The sequence below is a fragment of the Theobroma cacao genome, chromosome 5, assembly GCF_000208745.1.
Source record: "Theobroma cacao cultivar B97-61/B2 chromosome 5, Criollo_cocoa_genome_V2, whole genome shotgun sequence".
Classification (NCBI taxonomy): Eukaryota; Viridiplantae; Streptophyta; class Magnoliopsida; order Malvales; family Malvaceae; genus Theobroma; species Theobroma cacao.
Window position 1 is genome coordinate 35,291,123 of NC_030854.1, and position 20,246 is coordinate 35,311,368.

The 20,246-nt window shown below is 33.6% G+C and overlaps 3 protein-coding genes and 1 pseudogene across 6 annotated transcripts; 2 read left to right on the forward strand and 2 right to left on the reverse strand.

The window, feature by feature from the left end:
* On the forward strand, window positions 943-2,558 carry LOC18599968 (tyrosine decarboxylase 1). The gene has a single exon (XM_007030182.2). It carries the CDS (start codon window positions 975-977, stop codon window positions 2,442-2,444), a length of 1,470 nt encoding a protein of 489 aa, XP_007030244.2. The 5' UTR covers window positions 943-974; the 3' UTR covers window positions 2,445-2,558.
* On the forward strand, window positions 7,196-8,744 carry LOC18599969 (annotated as a pseudogene).
* Window positions 10,755-14,085, reverse strand: LOC18599970. 2 transcript variants are annotated; one of them, XM_007030184.2, is made up of 5 exons: window positions 13,524-14,085; window positions 12,544-12,594; window positions 11,955-12,088; window positions 11,386-11,486; window positions 10,755-11,263 (listed from the first exon to the last, which is right to left on the reverse strand). In XM_007030184.2, exons 1-5 carry the CDS (start codon window positions 13,890-13,892, stop codon window positions 11,082-11,084), a joined length of 837 nt encoding a protein of 278 aa, XP_007030246.2. In that variant the 5' UTR covers window positions 13,893-14,085; the 3' UTR covers window positions 10,755-11,081. The 2 variants fall into 2 exon arrangements, with proteins under 2 accessions (XP_007030246.2, XP_017975986.1); XM_018120497.1 differs by having other exon boundaries at window positions 13,459-14,043.
* Window positions 14,528-18,645, reverse strand: LOC18599971. 3 transcript variants are annotated; one of them, XM_007030186.2, is made up of 8 exons: window positions 18,352-18,645; window positions 17,389-17,729; window positions 17,118-17,280; window positions 16,554-16,734; window positions 16,374-16,454; window positions 15,935-16,042; window positions 15,197-15,466; window positions 14,528-14,841 (listed from the first exon to the last, which is right to left on the reverse strand). In XM_007030186.2, exons 2-8 carry the CDS (start codon window positions 17,687-17,689, stop codon window positions 14,743-14,745), a joined length of 1,203 nt encoding a protein of 400 aa, XP_007030248.2. In that variant the 5' UTR covers window positions 17,690-17,729; window positions 18,352-18,645; the 3' UTR covers window positions 14,528-14,742. The 3 variants fall into 3 exon arrangements, with proteins under 3 accessions (XP_007030248.2, XP_017977337.1, XP_007030247.2); XM_018121848.1 differs by having other exon boundaries at window positions 17,389-17,732; window positions 18,345-18,572; XM_007030185.2 differs by having other exon boundaries at window positions 18,345-18,570.

Here is a 20,246-nt window from a genome sequence, read left to right on the forward strand (position 1 = left end):
TCATTTTTGAAAAGAACAATTATTCATTTTATAAGATATAATCTTTGAGCTACAATATGAAAAGATAACTTTTCATATTCAAGCTTTTGAGTTGTAGTGTTTTTCTTGCTATCTCATAACTTTGGATTTAGAGATGTTTTCCCAACGTGTCACTTTATTAAGAGACATAACTATTCACATAAAAAATACACCTACAATCCAATAGTTATACTATGTCATACTATGTAATATAACCTTTTAGTTAAGATAACTTTTTGTATAAAGAGACAACCCTTTATTTGAATAGTGCATGTTTTTCTCTTTTGTGCATGTGTTTTTTAGACTCTTCCGTTGTGCGGTTGTGTATGCTATAAAGAAATGTATTTTTTGTATTATCAAGCATTGCTATTTACACTGATATATATAAAGGTTTGTGATGACCAGTTTTTGTATAATGGTTGTAGAAGTTATAGGGAAGATTTGAGAGATGATTTAAGGACTAATCAGATCAAGGCAATGATCTTTGGCAGATTTCATTGACTAATCAGATCAAGGCAATGATCTTTGCGAAATTTCATTAACCAATCAGATCAAGGCAATGATCTTTGGGAGATTTCATGCTTGACAATATTGAAGGTATTAATGCTCTGCTATTACTCCTTATCTTAAGTTTTGCTGTATGTCTATGTTATATGTCCTTTACATATGCGACGGCTTTACAAGTGAAAATATAAGGTTATCGTTGCATGTGATACTCCAACTAGGGGAAGGTTATCTCATATTCCCTTGTCTTTTACGTAATCCAAAGACAGGTTGGGCTCTCACGCTAATGCCCTATGTTCGCTTGTGAGCTACCAACAACAAGGAATCTAGACCATGCGCTATTTATACACCATGTACGTGCTCTCTCTTCTTTTGCTATATATACACCCTTGGCCTGCTGGCCAGAATACCATTGAAATAAACAAACAATTTCAATTTCTGCATTTTGACAAATGGGCAGTGCCTCTAGAAAAACTTTCCTCCCCCTTGAGCCAACTAGCTTCACAAATGAGTCCAAAGCAGTGATTGATTTCATTGCTGACTACTACAAAAACATTGAGGAATACCCAGTTCAAAGCGGCGTTGAGCCTGGTTACTTGTCAGCAAAGTTGCCCGACTCTGCCCCTTATTGCCCTGAATCACTGGAAGATATACTCAAAGATGTCAATGATTGCATCATACCAGGCCTTACTCATTGGCAAAGTCCTAACTTCTTTGCCTATTTCCAAGCAAACGCTAGCACTGCTGGTTTTCTTGGAGAGATGCTTTGCTCCGGTTTTAATGTGGTTGGCTTCAACTGGATTTCATCTCCTGCTGCCACAGAACTTGAATCCATTGTCTTGGATTGGATGGGCAAACTGCTTAAGCTACCATCTTCGTTTTTGTTCTCTGGAACTGGTGGTGGAGTCTTGCACGGTAGCACATGTGAGGCTGCAGTTTGCACTTTGGCTGCAGCTAGAGACAAGGCCTTGAAAGAACTTGGTGGTTGGGAAAATATAACCAAATTAATGGTTTATGCATCTGATCAAACGCATTTCACTTTCCAAAAAGCTGCTAAATTAGTAGGCATTCCACCATCAAATTTTCGGTTCATCGAAACATCCTTATCAACAGGGTTCTCAATGTCATCTGACCAAGTTCGTTTGGCTATTGAACATGATATCAAATCAGGTTTGGTGCCATTGTTCTTATGTGCAACCATTGGGACAACAGCCTGTGGAGCTATTGATCCCATTGCAGAATTAGGCCAAGTTGCCAGGGAATACAAGCTTTGGCTCCACATTGATGCAGCTTATGCAGGAAGTGCCTGCATTTGCCCCGAGCTCAGGCATTTCCTTGATGGAGTTGAACTTGCCAACTCCGTCAGCATGAATCCACATAAATGGTTTCTCACTAACATGGATTGTTGTTGTTTGTGGATTACGGAACCCAGGCTCTTAGTGGATTCATTGTCAACTGATCCTGAAATTTTAAGAAACAAGGCTAGTGAATTCAAAGCTGTGTTGGACTATAAAGATTGGCAAGTCGCATTGAGTAGACGATTCAGGGCTTTGAAGCTTTGGATTGTGATCCGCAGGCATGGCCTGGCTAACCTGGTGTACCACATTCGCAGCGATATCAGCATGGCCGAGCGGTTTGAGGCATTCGTGGCTAAAGATGACAGGTTTGACATAGTGGTGCCGAGAAAGTTTGCTTTGGTTTGCTTCAGGCTTAAGCCCAAGCAAGAGCTTGAAGGCTTAGAATTGAACTCTAGACTGCTGGAGGCCATAAATTCAAGCGGGAGAGCTTTCATGACTCATGCAGTTGTGGGTGGGATTTATGTCATTCGTTGTGCGATTGGGACAACTATGACTGAAGAACGCCACGTGGATGCTTTGTGGAAACTCATTCAAGAAAAAGCTCAAGGTTTATTAATGGAGTAGATTAACTAACAAATAAATGAAGAAATGGTTCTAAATCTAAATGTAATTACTTGTTGATCAGTGGTGTTCACAGGTCAGGTTATCTGCCCGATTATGTTTGGGTTTGGTCATGAATTTTTGGATTCGGTCTGGCTTGAAAAAATTATTATATTAATAAATAATATATATTTTTAGCTTAATTTTACAATTTTAATACATATTAAAATGCAAGGGGAAAAAGCATTTAAACAAGCACTTAAATTAGATGAGAAATTATTTAAACTCAACCAATATGATTAGAAGATTGCCACATATTCCATTAAGATATATTAAAAAATTAATAAGTTAATATGACAAGTAAAAGATATGTAACGCTACTCTAATCATGCTTACGAAAGTTTAAAACCTCCACACAAACGGTGTATAGAATAATCATTCAAATTAGATTTTCCATTTTCTGTACCACCAAAAATTATCATTATTAATTGTAGATCAGTCTAATTAGTCAAAAAATTTTTATGAAAAATAATTAAGGATGAGAACTTACTAAACCATAACCAACTTGTATACAAATTCCAATTGAATCGAAAATTTAAAAAAAAAAAGAGAGAATTTGGTATTTACAATATTATTTTTAACATATGAGAAAAATATAGGTCATACGTAACAAATACACCTAATTTCTAGAATGTTAGTTTTAAAATTATTATAGCTTTAATTATGACAAAATGATCAAATTTGCTTGAATATTATTTGAGTGATCCTTAACGAGTTCTTGAAATGATTTAACTCACATACATTTGTTCTTACATAGTTACAAGCTTGACTTTTAAAGTTATTGAACTATATCTATAAGTTCGTATGACTTAGTTGTATGAGTACTTATGATTCCCATTCATTAAAATCTGATTTAAAGATTAAAGAAAAATCTTTNTAATCATTCAAATTAGATTTTCCATTTTCTGTACCACCAAAAATTATCATTATTAATTGTAGATCAGTCTAATTAGTCAAAAAATTTTTATGAAAAATAATTAAGGATGAGAACTTACTAAACCATAACCAACTTGTATACAAATTCCAATTGAATCGAAAATTTAAAAAAAAAAAGAGAGAATTTGGTATTTACAATATTATTTTTAACATATGAGAAAAATATAGGTCATACGTAACAAATACACCTAATTTCTAGAATGTTAGTTTTAAAATTATTATAGTTTTAATTATGACAAAATGATCAAATTTGCTTGAATATTATTTGAGTGATCCTTAACGAGTTCTTGAAATGATTTAACTCTTATACATTTGTTCTTACATAGTTACAAGCTTGACTCTTAAAGTTATTGAACTATATCTATAAGCTTTAATGGCTTAAATGTATAAGTGTTTATGATTCTCATTCATTAAAGTCTAATTTAAAGATTAAAAGAAAATCTTGATGCACTCATTAAAGAAGGGTTTTGAATATCATTTTTAATGATGACAAAAAAAGAGAGAAGGAATACTAAGTTAAATAAAGTTTGATAGGTCTTCATGTTTAATTTATATGTGTGATGCTTAGTTATGGTTTTGTTGAATATTATGTGCTAATTATTGTGGATATTCAATTTATCTTATTTAGCTACTGTAGATATTGTATATCTTGTTTAGCTACTGTGGATGTTATAAATATTCTATTGCAAATCTTTAAAGAAAACTAAATGCATTAATTAAGGGGGTATTTGGTATTTGAAAGCAAGTCAAGATGCTTGTTTAGTTGCAAGATGGGTTAATTGGTTAAACAAGCAAAGAAGAAAGAGCTTTAATTAAAACAGATTAGTGTTAATCGATTAATATAAATCTTTAATTACTTTTCAAAAAAAACATAAATCTTTCATCAATTAAAACAATTCTAGGCGCTAAACTAAGAACAGACAGAAAGGTCTTAACTGGTTAACACAAAGTTTAATCAGTTAAGTAGGAGCTAGATGCAAAACAGAAGCCTTTTAATTAATTAAAGGAAATGAGTTAATTGGTTAAAGGTCAAAGTTAAAGTGTTAAAAAGCGTCAAAATTCAAATTCAAAATATTGATGACTATCCAAGAAGACAAAACAAAAGATTTAAAGTTGAAGAATTCTTAATTGGTTGGAGCCCAATTTATTCAGTTAAGGATGAATGGAGAGAAGCTTCAATCAGTTAAAAGGAGAATTAATCGTTTGAAAGAAGGCTAGCCAAAAACAATGTTGGAAGGTGCTTGAAAACAGAAAATTCTTAATTAGTTAAAACTGTCATTAATTGGTTAACATAGAGAATAAGTGTGCAAGTCAGAGAAGGCCTAATCGGTTAAAGCTTGCTGTTAACCAGTTAATGAAAGATGTCTGCACATTTGAATTTAAGCACAAAAGGATAAATAACAGTTAGAAACAGCTAGTTTATGTCTCTAACGATAGAAGTGAATTTTCAAGTATTTAGAGCCTTTTTAACAGTCAAAAATCATAGAGAGAAGCTATCCAAAGTAATTTTGTATTTAAAAGATGAAAAACCTTCTCTTTACACTTGTTCACTCCCATCCTTTGTAAAAGTGTTGAGCTTAACTTTGTACACCTTAGATCAGCTAGGTAATCAATTGTACTCCATCTTTTCTTCATTTATTGATTGATTAAAGTGTGCAAGGCACTCTAAGGGATTTACTAAGCTTAAGAAAGCTTAGAGATTCTTATAATGGTTTAGAGCTTGAGTTAGAAGCTCACATCGTAAAATGCTTTGTGGAAGTTGTTAATTCCACTAGTTTTAGTAAAGTTGAGTTGAAAATCCTTGATTAGAAAGATCAAGGTATTGGATGTAGGTCTAGTGGACTGAACTACCATAAATATTGTGTTTTGTCCACTTCTCTTAACTTTTTCTTTATTTGATGTCTTTCAAATTTAACAAGTTTTAAACTTTCCATTCCAAAATTGTTTAATAGTTTTTCAGACTTAAGAGTTTCCTTTAATATATTTTAGTGCTATTCAGCCCCCCTCTAACACTCTTTTTGAAACCAACATATAATACCACAGGTAACGTGGTACCTTCACAAAATCAAATTTTATTTATAATGTAAGGTTTAGATTGAATATGTCACCAAATTTAATATTTTTTTTTTTGCTAAATGGTATTATTTATTTGTACAAGTTTTTAGCATTAATGTTTTGTAATATAGGTATCTTGTTAGGCCATTCACTTTTTTTTTATTAGGTAATTTTTTAAAGAGATATTCTCAAGTTTTAACTTTGCAGGAATGTGTGGGTCAACCATGGGGATAAACCTCTAGCTCAATTAGGTTATTCAATTAACCACTTTAGCAATTAATGTTGGTGTAAATGAGGATTAGATAAAATTTAAAGAACTGATAAAATTAACTTCAAGATATGTCTTTCAATAGACGTTATTTTTAAGACTTATTTTTCTCCCGACACTTGGCATGTAAATGAGAATTTTACGAATAGCCTTAAAAATACAATGAAGTTAATGTCTAACTTCGTCTTTACACTTTACGAGAGTAGACCGCTAGATACATCCGAGGGTTTGTAAAGTTGTTCGACTTAAAGTTTACTTTTTGCAATAAGTAAATTGTAAGGAATTTGGATTTTTTTTGCCAATTGATGGAAACTTAAATGTTTATGTTAATTTTCAAAACATAATACTTATATTTCTCTTGATTTTTCTATTCTTGTTTTATTAGTTTTTGTTGTGTCAAAATGATTGGCAATAAGTCCTTCATATAGACTTGCAAGTGTATTTTCTCAAAGGCACAACCTTTTCATCAAGACACTTCTTTGTCTTTAAGATACTTTTGTATTTTGCCAGATACAAGTATTGCTTCAATAATCATTTTTAGAAAGAACAATCATTCATTCCATAAGACATAATATTTGGGTTACAATATGAAAAGTTATCTTTTTAAGCTTTTGAGTTGTAATGTTTTTCTTGTTGTCTCCTAATCTTTGGATTTAGAGATGTTTTCCCAACATGTCACTTTACTAAGAAACATAACTATTCACATGAAAAGCACACTTATAATCCAATAGTTATACTATGTCATATTATATAACATAACTTTTGAGTTAAGATAACTTTTTGTACAAAGAGATAACCCTTTATTTGAATAGCGCATGTTTTTCTCTCTTGTACATGTGTTTTTTAGACTTTTTTATTGTGCGATTGTGTATGCTATAAAGAAAGGTATTTTTTGTTTTATCAAGCATTGCTATTTACACTGATATATATATATATATATATATAGGTTTGTGATGACCAGTTTTTGTATAATGGTTGTAGAAGTTATAGGGAAGATTTGAAAGATGATTTAAGGACTAATCAGATCAAGGGAATGATTTGAGAGACGATTTAAGTACCAATCAGATCAAGGGACTGATCTTTGGCAGATTTCATTGACTAATCAGATCAAGGCAATGATCTTTGGCAGATTTCATGCCTGACAATATTGAAGGTATTAATGCTGTGCTATTACTCCTTATCTTACGTTTTGCTGTATGTCTTTGTTATATGTCCTTTACATATGCGACGACTTTACAAGTGAAAATATAAGGTTATTGTTGCATGTGATACTCCAACTAAGGGAAGCTTATCTCATATTCCCTTGTCTTTTACGTAATTCAAAGAGAGGGTGGGTGGTCACGGTAATGCCCTATGTTCGCTTGTGGGCTACCAACAACAAGGAATCTGGGCCATTCGCTATTTATACACCATGTTCGTGCTCTCTCTTCTTTTGCTATATATACACCCTTCGACTGCTAGCCCGGATACCAATGAAACAAAGAAACAATTTCAATTTCTGCATTTTGACAAATGGGCAATGCGTTGAGAAAAACTTTCCTCCCCCTTGAGCCAACTAGCTTCACAATTGAGTCCAAAGCAATGATTGATTTCATTGCTGACTAGTACAAAAACATTGAGGAATACCCAATTCAAAGCAGCGTTAAGCCTGGTTACTTGTCAGCAAAGTTTGCCTTCTCTGCCCCTTATTGCCCTAAATCACTAGAAGATATACTCAAAGATGTCAATGACCTTACTCACTGGCAAAGTCCTAACTTCTTTGCCTATTTCCAAGTAAACGCTAGCACTGTTGGTTTTCTTGGAGAGATGCTTTGCCACGGTTTTAATGTGGTTGGCTTCAACTGGATTTCATCCCCTGCTGCCACTGAACTTGAATCCATTGTCTTGGATTGGATGGGCAAACTGCTTAAGCTACCATCTTCATTTTTGTTCTCTGGAACTGGTGGCGGAGTCTTGCATGGTAGCACATGTGAGGCTACAGTTTGCTCTTTGGCTGCTACAAGAGACAAAGCCTTGAAAAACTTGGTGGTTGGGAGAATATAACCAAATTGGTGGTTTATGCTTCTGATCAAACACATTTTACTTTCCAAAAGGCCACTAAATTAGTGGGCATTCCACCATCAAATTTTCGGTTCATCGAAACATCTTTTTCAACAGGGTTTTCAATGTCAACTGAACAAGTTCGTTTGGCTATTGAACATGATATCAAATCAGGTTTGGTGCCATTGTTCTTATGTGCAACCATTGGGACAACAGCCTGTGGAGCTATTGATCCTATTGCAGAATTAGGCAAAGTTGCCAGGAAATACAAGCTCTGGCTCCACATTGATGCAGCTTATGCAGGAAGTGCCTGCATTTGCCCCGAGCTGAGGCATTGCCTTGATGGAGTTGAACTTGCCAACTCTATCAGCATGAATCCACATAAATGGTTTCTCACTAACATGGATTGCTGTTGTTCGTGGATTAAGGATTGGACTATAAAGATTGGCAAGTCGCATTGGGTTGACGATTCAGGGCTTTGAAGCTTTGGATTGTGTGATCCGCTGGCATGGCCTGGCTAACCTGATGTTCCACATTCGCAGCGATATCAGCATGGCCAAGCGGTTTGCGGCATTCGTGGCTGAAGATGACAGGTTTGAGATAGTGGTGCCGAGAAAGTTTGCCTTGGTTGCTTCAGGCTTAAGCCCAAGCAAGAGCTTGAAGGCGCAGAATTGAACTGTAAACTGCTGGAGGCCATAAATTCAAGCGGGAGAGCTTTCATGACTCATGCAGTGGTGGGTGGGATTTATGTCATTCGTTGTGCGATTGGGACAACCATGACTGAAGAACGCCACGTGGATGCTTTGTGGAAACTCATTCAAGAGAATGCTCAATGTTTATTAATGGAGTAGATTAACTAACAAATAAATGAAGAAATGGTTCTAAATCGAAATCTAATTACTTGTTGATCAGTGGTGTTCACAGGTCAGGTTATCTGCCCGATTATGTTTGGGTTTGGTCATGAACTTTTGGATTCGATCCGGTCCAAGAAAATTATTATATTAACAAATAATATATATTTTTAGCTTAATTTTAAAATTTTAATAAACCATCAGTAGATTTAGAAGGTTGCCATATGCTCCATTAAGGTATATTTAAAAATTAATAAGTTAAGATAATAAATAAAAAGATATGTAACAATACTCTCTTCCTGCTTATGAAGTTTAAAAACTTCACATAAAGCGTGTGTGGAATAATCCTTCAAATTAGATTTTCCATTTTATATACCACCAAAAATTGTCATTATTAATTGTGTATTAATCTAATTAATCAAAATTTTTTATGAAAAGTAATTAAAGATGAGAACTTACTAGCTCATAACCAAATTGTATAAAAATTCCAATTGAATCGGAAATTATAAAATGAGAGAATTTGGCATTTGCAATATCATTTTCTGCATATGAGAAAAATATAGGTCATAGGTAATATATATATATTCAAAATAGCTACCTAAAGTTCATAGGTATTATATACATGTTATTTCTATAATACCATAGGCAACGTGGTGCTTTCACAAAATCAGATTTTACTTATAATATAAGGTTTAGAATGAATATGTCACCAAATTTATTATTTTTTGTACTAAATTGTATTATTTATTTGAACAAGTTTTTAGCATTAATATTTTGTAAGGTCGGTATTTTGTTAGGCCATTCACTTTTTTTTTTTTGTTAGGTAATTTTTTAAAGAGATACTCTAAAGTTTTAACTTTGTGGGCATGTGTGGGTCAACCATGGGGATAAACCTGAAGTTCAATTAGGCTATTCAATCAACCACTTTAGCAAGTAATTCCTCTACTTTTAAAATTAAATATAACATAAAATACGTATATATATATATATATATTTACATATTAATTAAATATTATAATAATGTACAATTCAATAAATAAAATGATTTCAATGTAAGCAAAAAGTTTACAATAATTTATTTTCTAAAAAAAATTGGGAGGTACTATAAATAATAATATTTCAATATTTATCAACCTAAATAGAGTGGTTTCTTTGACTAGAAATCTTGACTCCACCCTTAGTTGCCACATCTCAGTCAATATGCTAATAATTTAATGATTAAGTTAAAAAGCCTATGCTTCTAACAGAGCTTACTAGCATTTTTTTTTAATATGGGAAAAGAAAGATTTGACCTAACTTTTTGAGTAAAATATATAGTTAAATGTCAAAAGTATTTTTTTCTTTTTATATAGTAATAATTAAAATTGTATCATTTTTAAATTGAAATCTCTTTTCAACGAGTATTTGAAGACACATTTTAAATATTTTAATTACATATTAAATCTTACAAAATTACAACATATTTAAAATATTTTAATACACATCAAACTTAACTATATATTTTAAATATTTTAATTGCATTTCAGACTTCACAAAACATGATCAAATGAAACCATAAATTGAAATAAATATCTCATATTTTCTTTTGGTCACCCCACTTTTTTTTATTAGCATTCAAAACTGATAAATACGTGTATTTCGAACATTTAACTTAATAATAAATATATGTTTTTTATTATAATAAAAAATTTAGATTTAAATTCTCTTTTTTGAAATTAAAAAGAAATATTGAAGCAGAATGAGATCCTTTTTGGATTACATGATTATTATGAGCTCCTTTATTATGTATTTGATAGAAAGTCCTTTTAATTTTCTTGTTTTAAAGAAAATGGTGGGCAAAACTATTAGAGGCTGGAGCTACTAGTATACCATATGTATGCATTATAACTGTCATAAAACCCATAGTCAAATACTAAGAAAGCTTGTAAGGGATAATTACAGGCAAAATAGCATCTCTCTCCCTTTCCCTCACTCCACTCTGGAAGATTTCCATGGCTGAGAAGGGCAGAGGGAGGTGGGGGGGGAACGTGATATGCAGAGAGACACTGAACACAGCTTGGAAAAAAACATAGGACGAATTTCCTACCGAGAGCTGAAAATATGAAGAAAATAACAGGTATGGAGTAGCTAACAGCCTCTCTTTACTGAATCGGGGTGTCCAATCATAAAAAATCATAATGCAGATTTGCATCACTAAAACCATTCCTGCTTTCAAAAGAAACCAGCAAAATCATGGATTACACTAAATAATAAAAGTGAGGGGAAAAGGAGTAAAGCCCAGACAAAAACACCGTATTTCATAATTTATATGTAACATATTGAAGGCAATTAGATTGACAATTTTTGGGCATATAAACTGTTGGAGGAGAAAGCAACTATCTGATGCCTTGGTTCTTTATGTTATGTACACAGACATCAGCCATCTATTAGTATCCAGAAGCAGTGAACACCTTAGTTTTCCACTTGATCAATACCACTATCTTCGTCATGCTCTGAGCTGAATTCTCCTCGATAGATTATATTCATGATAGTCTTTGTGGCTTGGCCAACAGCACGAGAAGTTTTTCTAGCAGCCCCAGCAACAACAGGCTGTAAGGAGATGATAGGCAAACTAGCCCGTTCTTGAATCATTGCTGGATAGAGATGTTACAAAAAGTGAAGTTCTAGTAAAGTACATGGGACAAAAAAAAAAGGGTACCACGCCTTGGGTTGTGGTGGGGAGGAAAGTTGATTCAAGAGCAACTTTTGAACTTACACATGGTCTGCTGGTGAGCTAGTGAACCAATCTGCCGAATTCCGGCTTCAGCGGCATGCACAGCTTGAGCTGATTTGTTGACACCATCAGCAATCTCTTGGCTGAGTGTCAAGTAAGCAAACTAAAGCATCATACTCAAAATCATGAAAGCCATTGTGATAATGAAAAAGAATGAAAAGTTTTAAAAGTCTATGTCTCATTTTCACTATTTAGGGTCTGAAAAGGGCATTACGTCCATTGACTATAACATGCTATGAAATTTGGTACAAGAAAATATGCTGTATTTTCTTCCAGCACTACATGAGAATCCACCAGAGAAAGAAAATTTCTTGGTTTTAGTAGTTGAAATAGTGATCACCAACAGTCTTCATCTAAATATCCCATGCTATAACAATCCTATAGAAACAGAACCTTCTACGACAAACTCTGCTTTTTCCTGCAAGAGTGTATTAGTCTCTATCCAAAACCACTTTCTTCTCTTCTATTTACAAGAGGGAAACACCTACTGCTTCTTATTTATGAGAAACAATTATGCAACAAAAAAATGAAATTAAGGATTTAATTGTCACCTTAAATCACTTAGTTCCAGTGTAAGATCACTGATCTCCATGCCTGAAAGCCTAATTGCAGCCATAGTACTGGGAAGTTCCTCTCGAGCTGTATCTGCTAGCTTCGAAAGAGAAATTGCAGCTCTTCCCATTGCCTGCGGAACAGGCAAAAAGGAAATAAACATAACAATATTAAAATGCAAACTAGACCTAATCACTAAATCATATGAGAAAAACTTATGTTCAATTTATCAACCACAAAAGCATTCCTTTTTTTACAATTGAGGCTGACTTAGACTTCCTAATGAGCATGTAAGGCTACAGAGCTAAAGTTTAAAACTAAGTACATTAGAAAAACACCACAATCTGGATGAACAAGCTTCTATCCTGTCACTCTTGACAGGTCAAATCACAAATAAGGCGCGAACGAAATTGTGTGATATTACACATTATTGTTCACTATGCATTATGGCCATTCTCAAATTACATCATATTCATAACATAACATAAAGAAAAATTATTTAATTTATAAATGAAATGGTGAATAGAGAGCCTAGGATATCACATCAATCTTCCAGTCAAGTTTCAGATACAATATCTGAAAACTTACATAGAGTGTTGGAACAGCTACAATGACCAGACTTGTAAATGCCACAGAAGTCTGCATGTATCCAAGTAATCAGTATTAATTAATCAGAAATTAGGAAAACTCAATACCAAACATATTCATTAGTACCAAAGCTTGAAGATAATAATATGAACATTTCAACTTTGTATTTTTAACACTGAACACTTGATTTCTTACCAACACCTATCAACAGAATCTATTTAATTTTTAATCACTAGCCATAGTAAACTGCAAAATCAGAACTATCCAAAAATAATTCACATCCCATAAGCACCCAATAACTACCAAACCCACCAAAAACAAACTATACAAACTATAAACACAACTGCAAAGAATATGTTATCATATTAAACATTTTTAATAATCAAAATCCTAGTAAAAGCAGCAATTTTTCCCTTTTTTTTCAAAATCCACTTCCAATCCATACCACCGCATATAACAAGCACCTAATGGCAACAAAAAGATACCCTCCAAGCAATGAAAACCAAAAGCAAAGCATAGTCTTACCATTCCAACATTCTCAAACATCCAAACATCATCAATATATATATAACACTGTAAAAACTGCATACAAACAAGAAATACATATCAAATTTGAAAAAAAAATCCATATTAAGCAACAAGCACCCACATAAAACATGCCAAAACCAAGAACCACCATTAAATAATCTCAAATAAGCACCAATAACCACGAAACCCGAAATAACTACCCATATGCAGAATCAAATCCATTATAAGCTCCTACTAACCTCACTTTCCAATCAATGAAAACCCAAAACAGAGCATAGTCTATCATTCCAACATTCTCAAACATCTAAACATTATCAATTCCATATAGAAAAATCTAACAATACATAAAAACAAGAACTAAAAATCCATAAAACAGAAAGCACCTACATAAAAACAAGCCAAAACCAAGTACCCAGAGCACCAAATAACCTCAAAAGCCTCAAACACCATACCGTACAAGCAATAAAGGCCCACAGAAAAAAGGCCTGATCACTCAAGCTCATCTTTTGAGTTGAAAAAAAGCTTGGGACAATTGGGTTCCCAACTCCCACATTGTAATTCTCTTTAGATTCATCTCCAATATTGAATTTTGAAGTTTGGGGCCATCCATTGGACTCCAAGCTTGATTCCTTTGAAGTTGAATTGGTAGAAGGATTGGAAGAGCAAAGTGGGATGAAACAAGGAGTGGGTTTTGAAAAGAAGGAAAGAGAAGTGGGTGATTTTAACAAGGGAATTTGGTTTTTTGTCTTTGAAGGAAAAGAAAAGAAAGGGAGAAAAGAGTTTGATGTGGGGTTTGGGTTTAAGAAGAGATTGAGTTTCATTTGAAGGAATTTCCGGAGAAAGGAGTTCGTGTGCGAGAGAAATGAAAGAGAAGTGCGTTTTTAAGGAAGAGAAAACTTGAGGTTAAATGTTGTCTGTCAAACAACGGTTGAGACGGTGCTCTGCTCTCTCTTGTCCAGTGGTTCTGATGGGTTGGGCTGAAGTTGAACAAAATTGTAAGTCTTGACGATAGGTCTGAACTCCTTTTTTCTTTAATTTTTAACTCCATTGCTTGGTTGCTAGGAAAGCTACATGAGAAGCTCATTGTAAAGTAGGCTTGTTTAACCCACAAAAAAATAATTGTCGATTGCAAACATTTTCCAACCATGATTTGTCTTATCTTCAATGCCTTTCTTGGATGTCTTACTTAATTCTATAGCTTGATGAAGAGTTAATCCATACATAAAAGGCCCAAATAATGAACGATGGATAAATATTAGAGGTTAATCCTGTAGATGGATGTCACCAATCTTTTGATCTTTGGTACATTCATTTACATTTGTTCCCTCTGTTTCACCACCTCAATTAGTCATCCTCCATTAAAATTGGGTTTTTTTTTCTTTTTTTGAAATGTGACCATCTCCAAACTTGTAATTGGTTTTACCTTTCACAACGAGGGGAAAGAAAGGGCACAACATGGTGGAATTGTAAGGGTTGCAATTAAGGAAGAAAGCAAACCAGATATATTTCCCTTCTCTTCAAAACTGCATACATATGTTTCACATTTTGGCACTACTTGGTGGTAGCCATAATACACTATAACCACCAGCTTTTCAACAAAATCAAAAACACACAACTCACAGATAGTGAGCAATAAAGAGAAGAGGAGCATGGGGAAGGCATTCCTTCATGTTAGGAAAGAAAAGGCTCGCAGCATAAGAAGTGTTGCCATATCAACCTTAAGGTGTCTTTAAGCATATCGGAGATCACATTTGTTTCAGCCTCCTGCTCCTGAAAATTGAATGAAAAGTAGATCATATAAAATTTCCTTTTAGAAATGGAGACAAAATAACAAGAAAATGCCGAAGGTGTATTTTTCGTTTTCACATGGTTCATGGCTCCACAGACCAGAGTCTTTGGTATGCCATGAAACAATATCCATGAAATGTGGAATATTATTTCAATTCCAAAACTCTAAGTACAGATAAAACCATTAACTCTTTTCAACCATAGTCAGTTACTACAAACCTTTCAGTTTGAAGACAAGGACAATGCCGTTATTCCTATTTCTTAAGACTAAGTTGCACAGGACAATATCAGGTTTAATGAAGTTGAAAAATAATTCAAAATGACAAGAGGCACTTACCAGCAGTCCTGAAACCATTCCTTTCAACTTGAGGACAACCTCCTTCGAAGATTCCCCATATGCAGTTCTGAAATCAAATCGATCAGCGTATCTTACCTTGAGTCTCATGGATGAGCCTTGATAAGTAGTAGCCATTGTGTGCCAAACACCAACAACACTGTATCTATCCCCAGTAGATGCTTTTCCAAGGGGCCATCTCAACCCACCTTTCACATCTGGATCTAGAACTGCTGAGGCAATCAGATTTCTAATGTTTTGTATCTCATCATCCTGGGAAGAGTGAAATAAAATAAGTCAGATGAAAAACCTTTCATTACAAACTTTATCATAATGTAAGCACAGATGAGACCCTCCTTCATTCTTCCTTGACTGCTACTAACTTGCATAATTATGGGAAAAAAAAACTCTCAATTATGTTGATAGTTCAACAAATAAAAGAGCAAAAACAAAGAAAAAAGGAACCCAACCAGGGACCAACATCACATGAAGAATAATTTTTTACTAAATAATAAGGCATGAAAGGTTACCTGATTAGAATACCAAGTTGATACTACTTTCTCAAAGTTTATCATATTTGAGATTTAGAGAATAAATTCATGATTTTTTGTCCATATTATCGACAAAAGATAGTTATGAGGAGTCGCCTCACAACTGGAAATTTCATGCTTGAGCAAGTAATGATGCTAAATTGATAAAACTCAATGTCCTTAGAGACCACAAGGTTGCAAACTAACTTACAGTCAGAGAAGTTAAGATTCTCTTGTGGCACAGCATCAGCCTCAAGTCGAGATCCATATCAGGGCATGATATGTCTACAACCATGTCACGCACTTGGTTTAGTTCAACCTACAAGAGAAAAGTTACCTTATGATCGTATGCCTCCGCAAATACAAAAAACAAGAAAGAGGATAAAAGTGAGGGGGAGAAATGGAAATAAGTACTTCAAAATTTTCAACTACAAACTAATATCCGAGAGGAGGGTCAGACTGTCAGAGACATCGCAAGAGAGTGAAAGTAAGACAGAAAGCTGTAAAGAATTTTAATCAAGACCCAAATATGATTTACAAATTGCAATACATTACGCATTTGATAATAGCACATCAACATGATGACAGAATGAGAAGGAGATTCAACATGTCGGGCATATTTATTGGTCCATGGGCAGCAGAAGACTTGCCTTATACAGCTGCAGGTTTTTATCATCTTTTACTGTACATTTGCAGGAGATGGTTGAATCCAGTCGTGTGCTATCAGACAACTATAGAAAACGTAAAGAGAATTAAAACATTCAATAGCTAACACAATCAGATATATGAGAATTGTGATCTAGAAATTAGAGTTTAGTGGGCAAATATACCTTCACATGGTATATATCCTTCACATCTGCAAAATCAACTCCAATCTCTGGGACAACTTCAGCCATAATGTTTCCCACATATGAAGTAGGAAGACTTGTGTAAAATGATCTTTTCAAATTCCTCAATGTTGTCTCTGTGACGCAATCTTTTCTGACACTTTCCAGGTTCATTGAAGGGCTCCTGCACCAAGTATATCAATATAATAACTGCTAGTCAATCTGATACAATTACTACAGTTGCAGAGTGTTTTTCTTTAATGCATTGGTCCTTTAACTGGCTACTTGCTAGGACTTGGACATCATATTTATCTATAAATGTATCTTGGTCCCTCAATTGATATTGAAATAGCCACCAATTTTCAGTTTCAAAAGGTGAATACATAATAAAATATCCTCACAGTCACACCATAACTCTATTTGAACTGCAATTATACCATGCAGCCATTGAAATTCAACAAGATCTCTCTGTATAATTTCTGTAACTTTCTTTTAAATTCAACTCGTATAGTGAAGAAAAGAATTATCTGTACTAGATGAAGCAATAGTCAAGTAATCAATGCTTACCCATGAAAAAGTATTTTCCCAAACCTAGCAACCAATGTTGGTTTTACTTCTTTCAAATCTTGGCTCTCTACTTCAGCCCTCGCAATTTGAAAGGAAGATAACAGGTCTGGCAGAACATTTTCTGCAATAGATGACCATGGGCTTCCTTTCACTTCATTATTCTCTAAGACAGTTGGAAAAAAATGCTGTTAATAACAACTTTCCACAATGTAAGCAACAAAACACTGAGGGGTAAAAAGGGGGATTATTCTGGAAACGATGCATCACTAACCTTTATCTACATTACTCTTCACCAAAATTACAGGTTTCTCTCCTGTTTTCCTCTCCATAGATTCAACCGAAACTGGCTCAAGACAAGCAGCAGAAGAATCGCTGTTACCATCATCCAAACCAACAGCAAACCATCTAGATATGGCATGGTTCGAATATACGATCTTTCCACTCCTATCAACATTAGGCTTTGGTGCTCTCAAGTGTACATTTCTCTTAAATATGGGAACAAAGGACTCTGGAGTAGGTGTTGGCCTCTCAGAATCCTTTGAATGCCGCTTGTGTGGAGGGATGTAAGCCATATAGAATATCACAATGATGAATGATGTTCAACTTGAATATCTACTACAAACAACCATCAGGGTTAAACTTAATTGGACATGATTGATACTTTACTGAGATAATATGCATAATGCAACTACTGCAATAACACAAATCTTAACAAAGTTACATATAAAGATTATCTTAAAATGTCAAGGTTAAACTTAATTGGACATGATTGATACTTTACTGAGATAATATGGGCTACATACAAAAACCAAAACAACACAAAGCATTAGCTTCAAAAATCATCTTCTTTCTTGTCTTATATTTGTTCTCCTCTTCTCTTCAGTATTCTCAGCAGCCTACACATAAGATCCTCTAAGCCTCTGTTAGTTAGCAGAGAAAATCAAAGAAAAGCCCTAAAAATTTTGCATTCTATTAATTTAGTCTCGATACTACAGTCTACAAACAACCAAGTCAACAAACTCTAAAAGAGAAAAAAAAAAAAAAAACCTATCTTCATTGTTTCTTTAGCTCATCAATTAAAAACAAAATGTAACAACCCATCAAAGAAGAACACAAAACAAGTGAGTTTTAGAAAGAATCCTATAAAAAGAAGCAGAATTTTAGTTAGTTCTACAAATAAATAAGAAAAAAAAACAGTGGGGTTCGAAAGAAAACGTGAGAAATTACCAGAGACCTTCAATGGCTGGGTTGTGGTGTGTAGCTTTGGTTAACGTCAATTAGCGAACAAAAGCAAAGGCTTTGACGATCCAAGAGAGAGAAAGAATGTTTGTGTGTTTAAGAGTTGGGGTTCCGACGTGGTCCTTTTATTCTTTACTTGTTTGAAGTACTTAAGGGGAAAGTTTATTACTTCCTTTGACAAAAGATAAGTAAAAACAGAAGTGCTTGCTTCAGAAGTTGCTGCTTTTGTCTTCTGGGGTTCAAAAGTGCTTGGGTTACAAGTTGATTTAAACTTAGATTATAATCTTAGCCAGCTTTCTCTATCAGTATTTCTTTTCTTATTCTTTTCTGTCATGTAAAAGAATCCCCCCACTCACTTTATTCTTTAATATTAAATCATAAAATAGAAAAACGAATAGTCGACGTATGGTGACCTGAAAAGATTTAATTTTAAAAAATAAAAAATAAAAAATAAAAAGATTTTTATTATATTTTTAATTATTCCTGGTTTCCAAAACTGATGATGACAAACTTATTTTAATTAATACTCTTAATAATAACACACGACTTTAACACTCCACGATATTACATGCATGTAAAAATAATAAACTTATTACGTAATATAAATCTCACGTGTAAAAATAACAAAATTATTTTAATATTTTCAGTTATAATACCACCTTTTTTGATACGATATTAAATTTTAGATGATTATATAACTTAAAACCACTTGATAATAAATGAAAAGATCTTTACTATATTCAAGTACCAAGATTACTTTTAATCAATTTAATGGTTGTGAGTTTTTTCAAATTTAACATATACCACAATAGACATTACCCTTTATTTTCTTCCATGAAACTCCATATCCTTATATATGATATTCAAACAATGTAATAAGTTCATTATCTCTACACTGTGATAAAAAGTATTAAAATGATAATTAAAGTAAATCTCACATTAATTATAGTAAGAGCATCCTCAACACATAAATATGATAAGAATCATTTTATTTATTATCAATTGATTTTAGGTACAATATATGTCATAAAATTTATCATACCTAAACAAAATCAGAACATTTCTACTTATAACTAATTAGTTTTTAAATGGTATATCTTTAGTTCATATATATAAAAGTAAATCTTCACCTCAAATTCTTTCTTTGCTGTTACATTTCAATTAAGTAAAGAAAATTGCTAGATGAAGAAAATGTATTCGTTTCTTACTTTCTTTTATACGATGTAGCATCGAGCGGTCTTGTTCGGAATGAGAAGGATGCAGTCAGCTGAGAAAACTTCTAGTTTTTTGACGAGTGAATGGATAGCTTTCATTAACCAAAACTGAAGCAGGAATATTTACTAGACTACTAAAAGATTATTAAAGCAATATAAATACATTGGATTGAGAAGTAACAACGGTGTACTAACAAACAAAGAGTCAAGATTGCTATAACTCAGAACATAGTTTGGAGCTGGAAGATCTTGTTAAAGTTGAGACCACTACCTATAAGGCTGTTTATTTATGGGAATGAAAACAGACACAAGCAAAAAAGAGTGGACTGGCGTACACTCGTTCGGGTTTCAATACCACACTCCTCGATATGCCTTGATCACTTTGATGGCTATTTTGGACAGATTGCCAACCAAGAGCAGACTTAGATCTTGGGTTAGGCATTAGCAATTCTGATAAGTGCCCTTTATGTAATCCGGCTGTGGAAACCACAAAGACAATGTTTTTCTTCACTTTGGGAGTACGCAAAGTGGCTTGGGGCAAGGTTCTACGTGTTTGTGGTATTTAGAGGAGCATTGGTGATTGACATGCTAAATTAAAACAGCTGCATTACAAAGCGCCGGCGTGGAAGCTCAAAGGGAAAGCACTTATTTCTGTCATTCTGCGACTTGCCTGAAG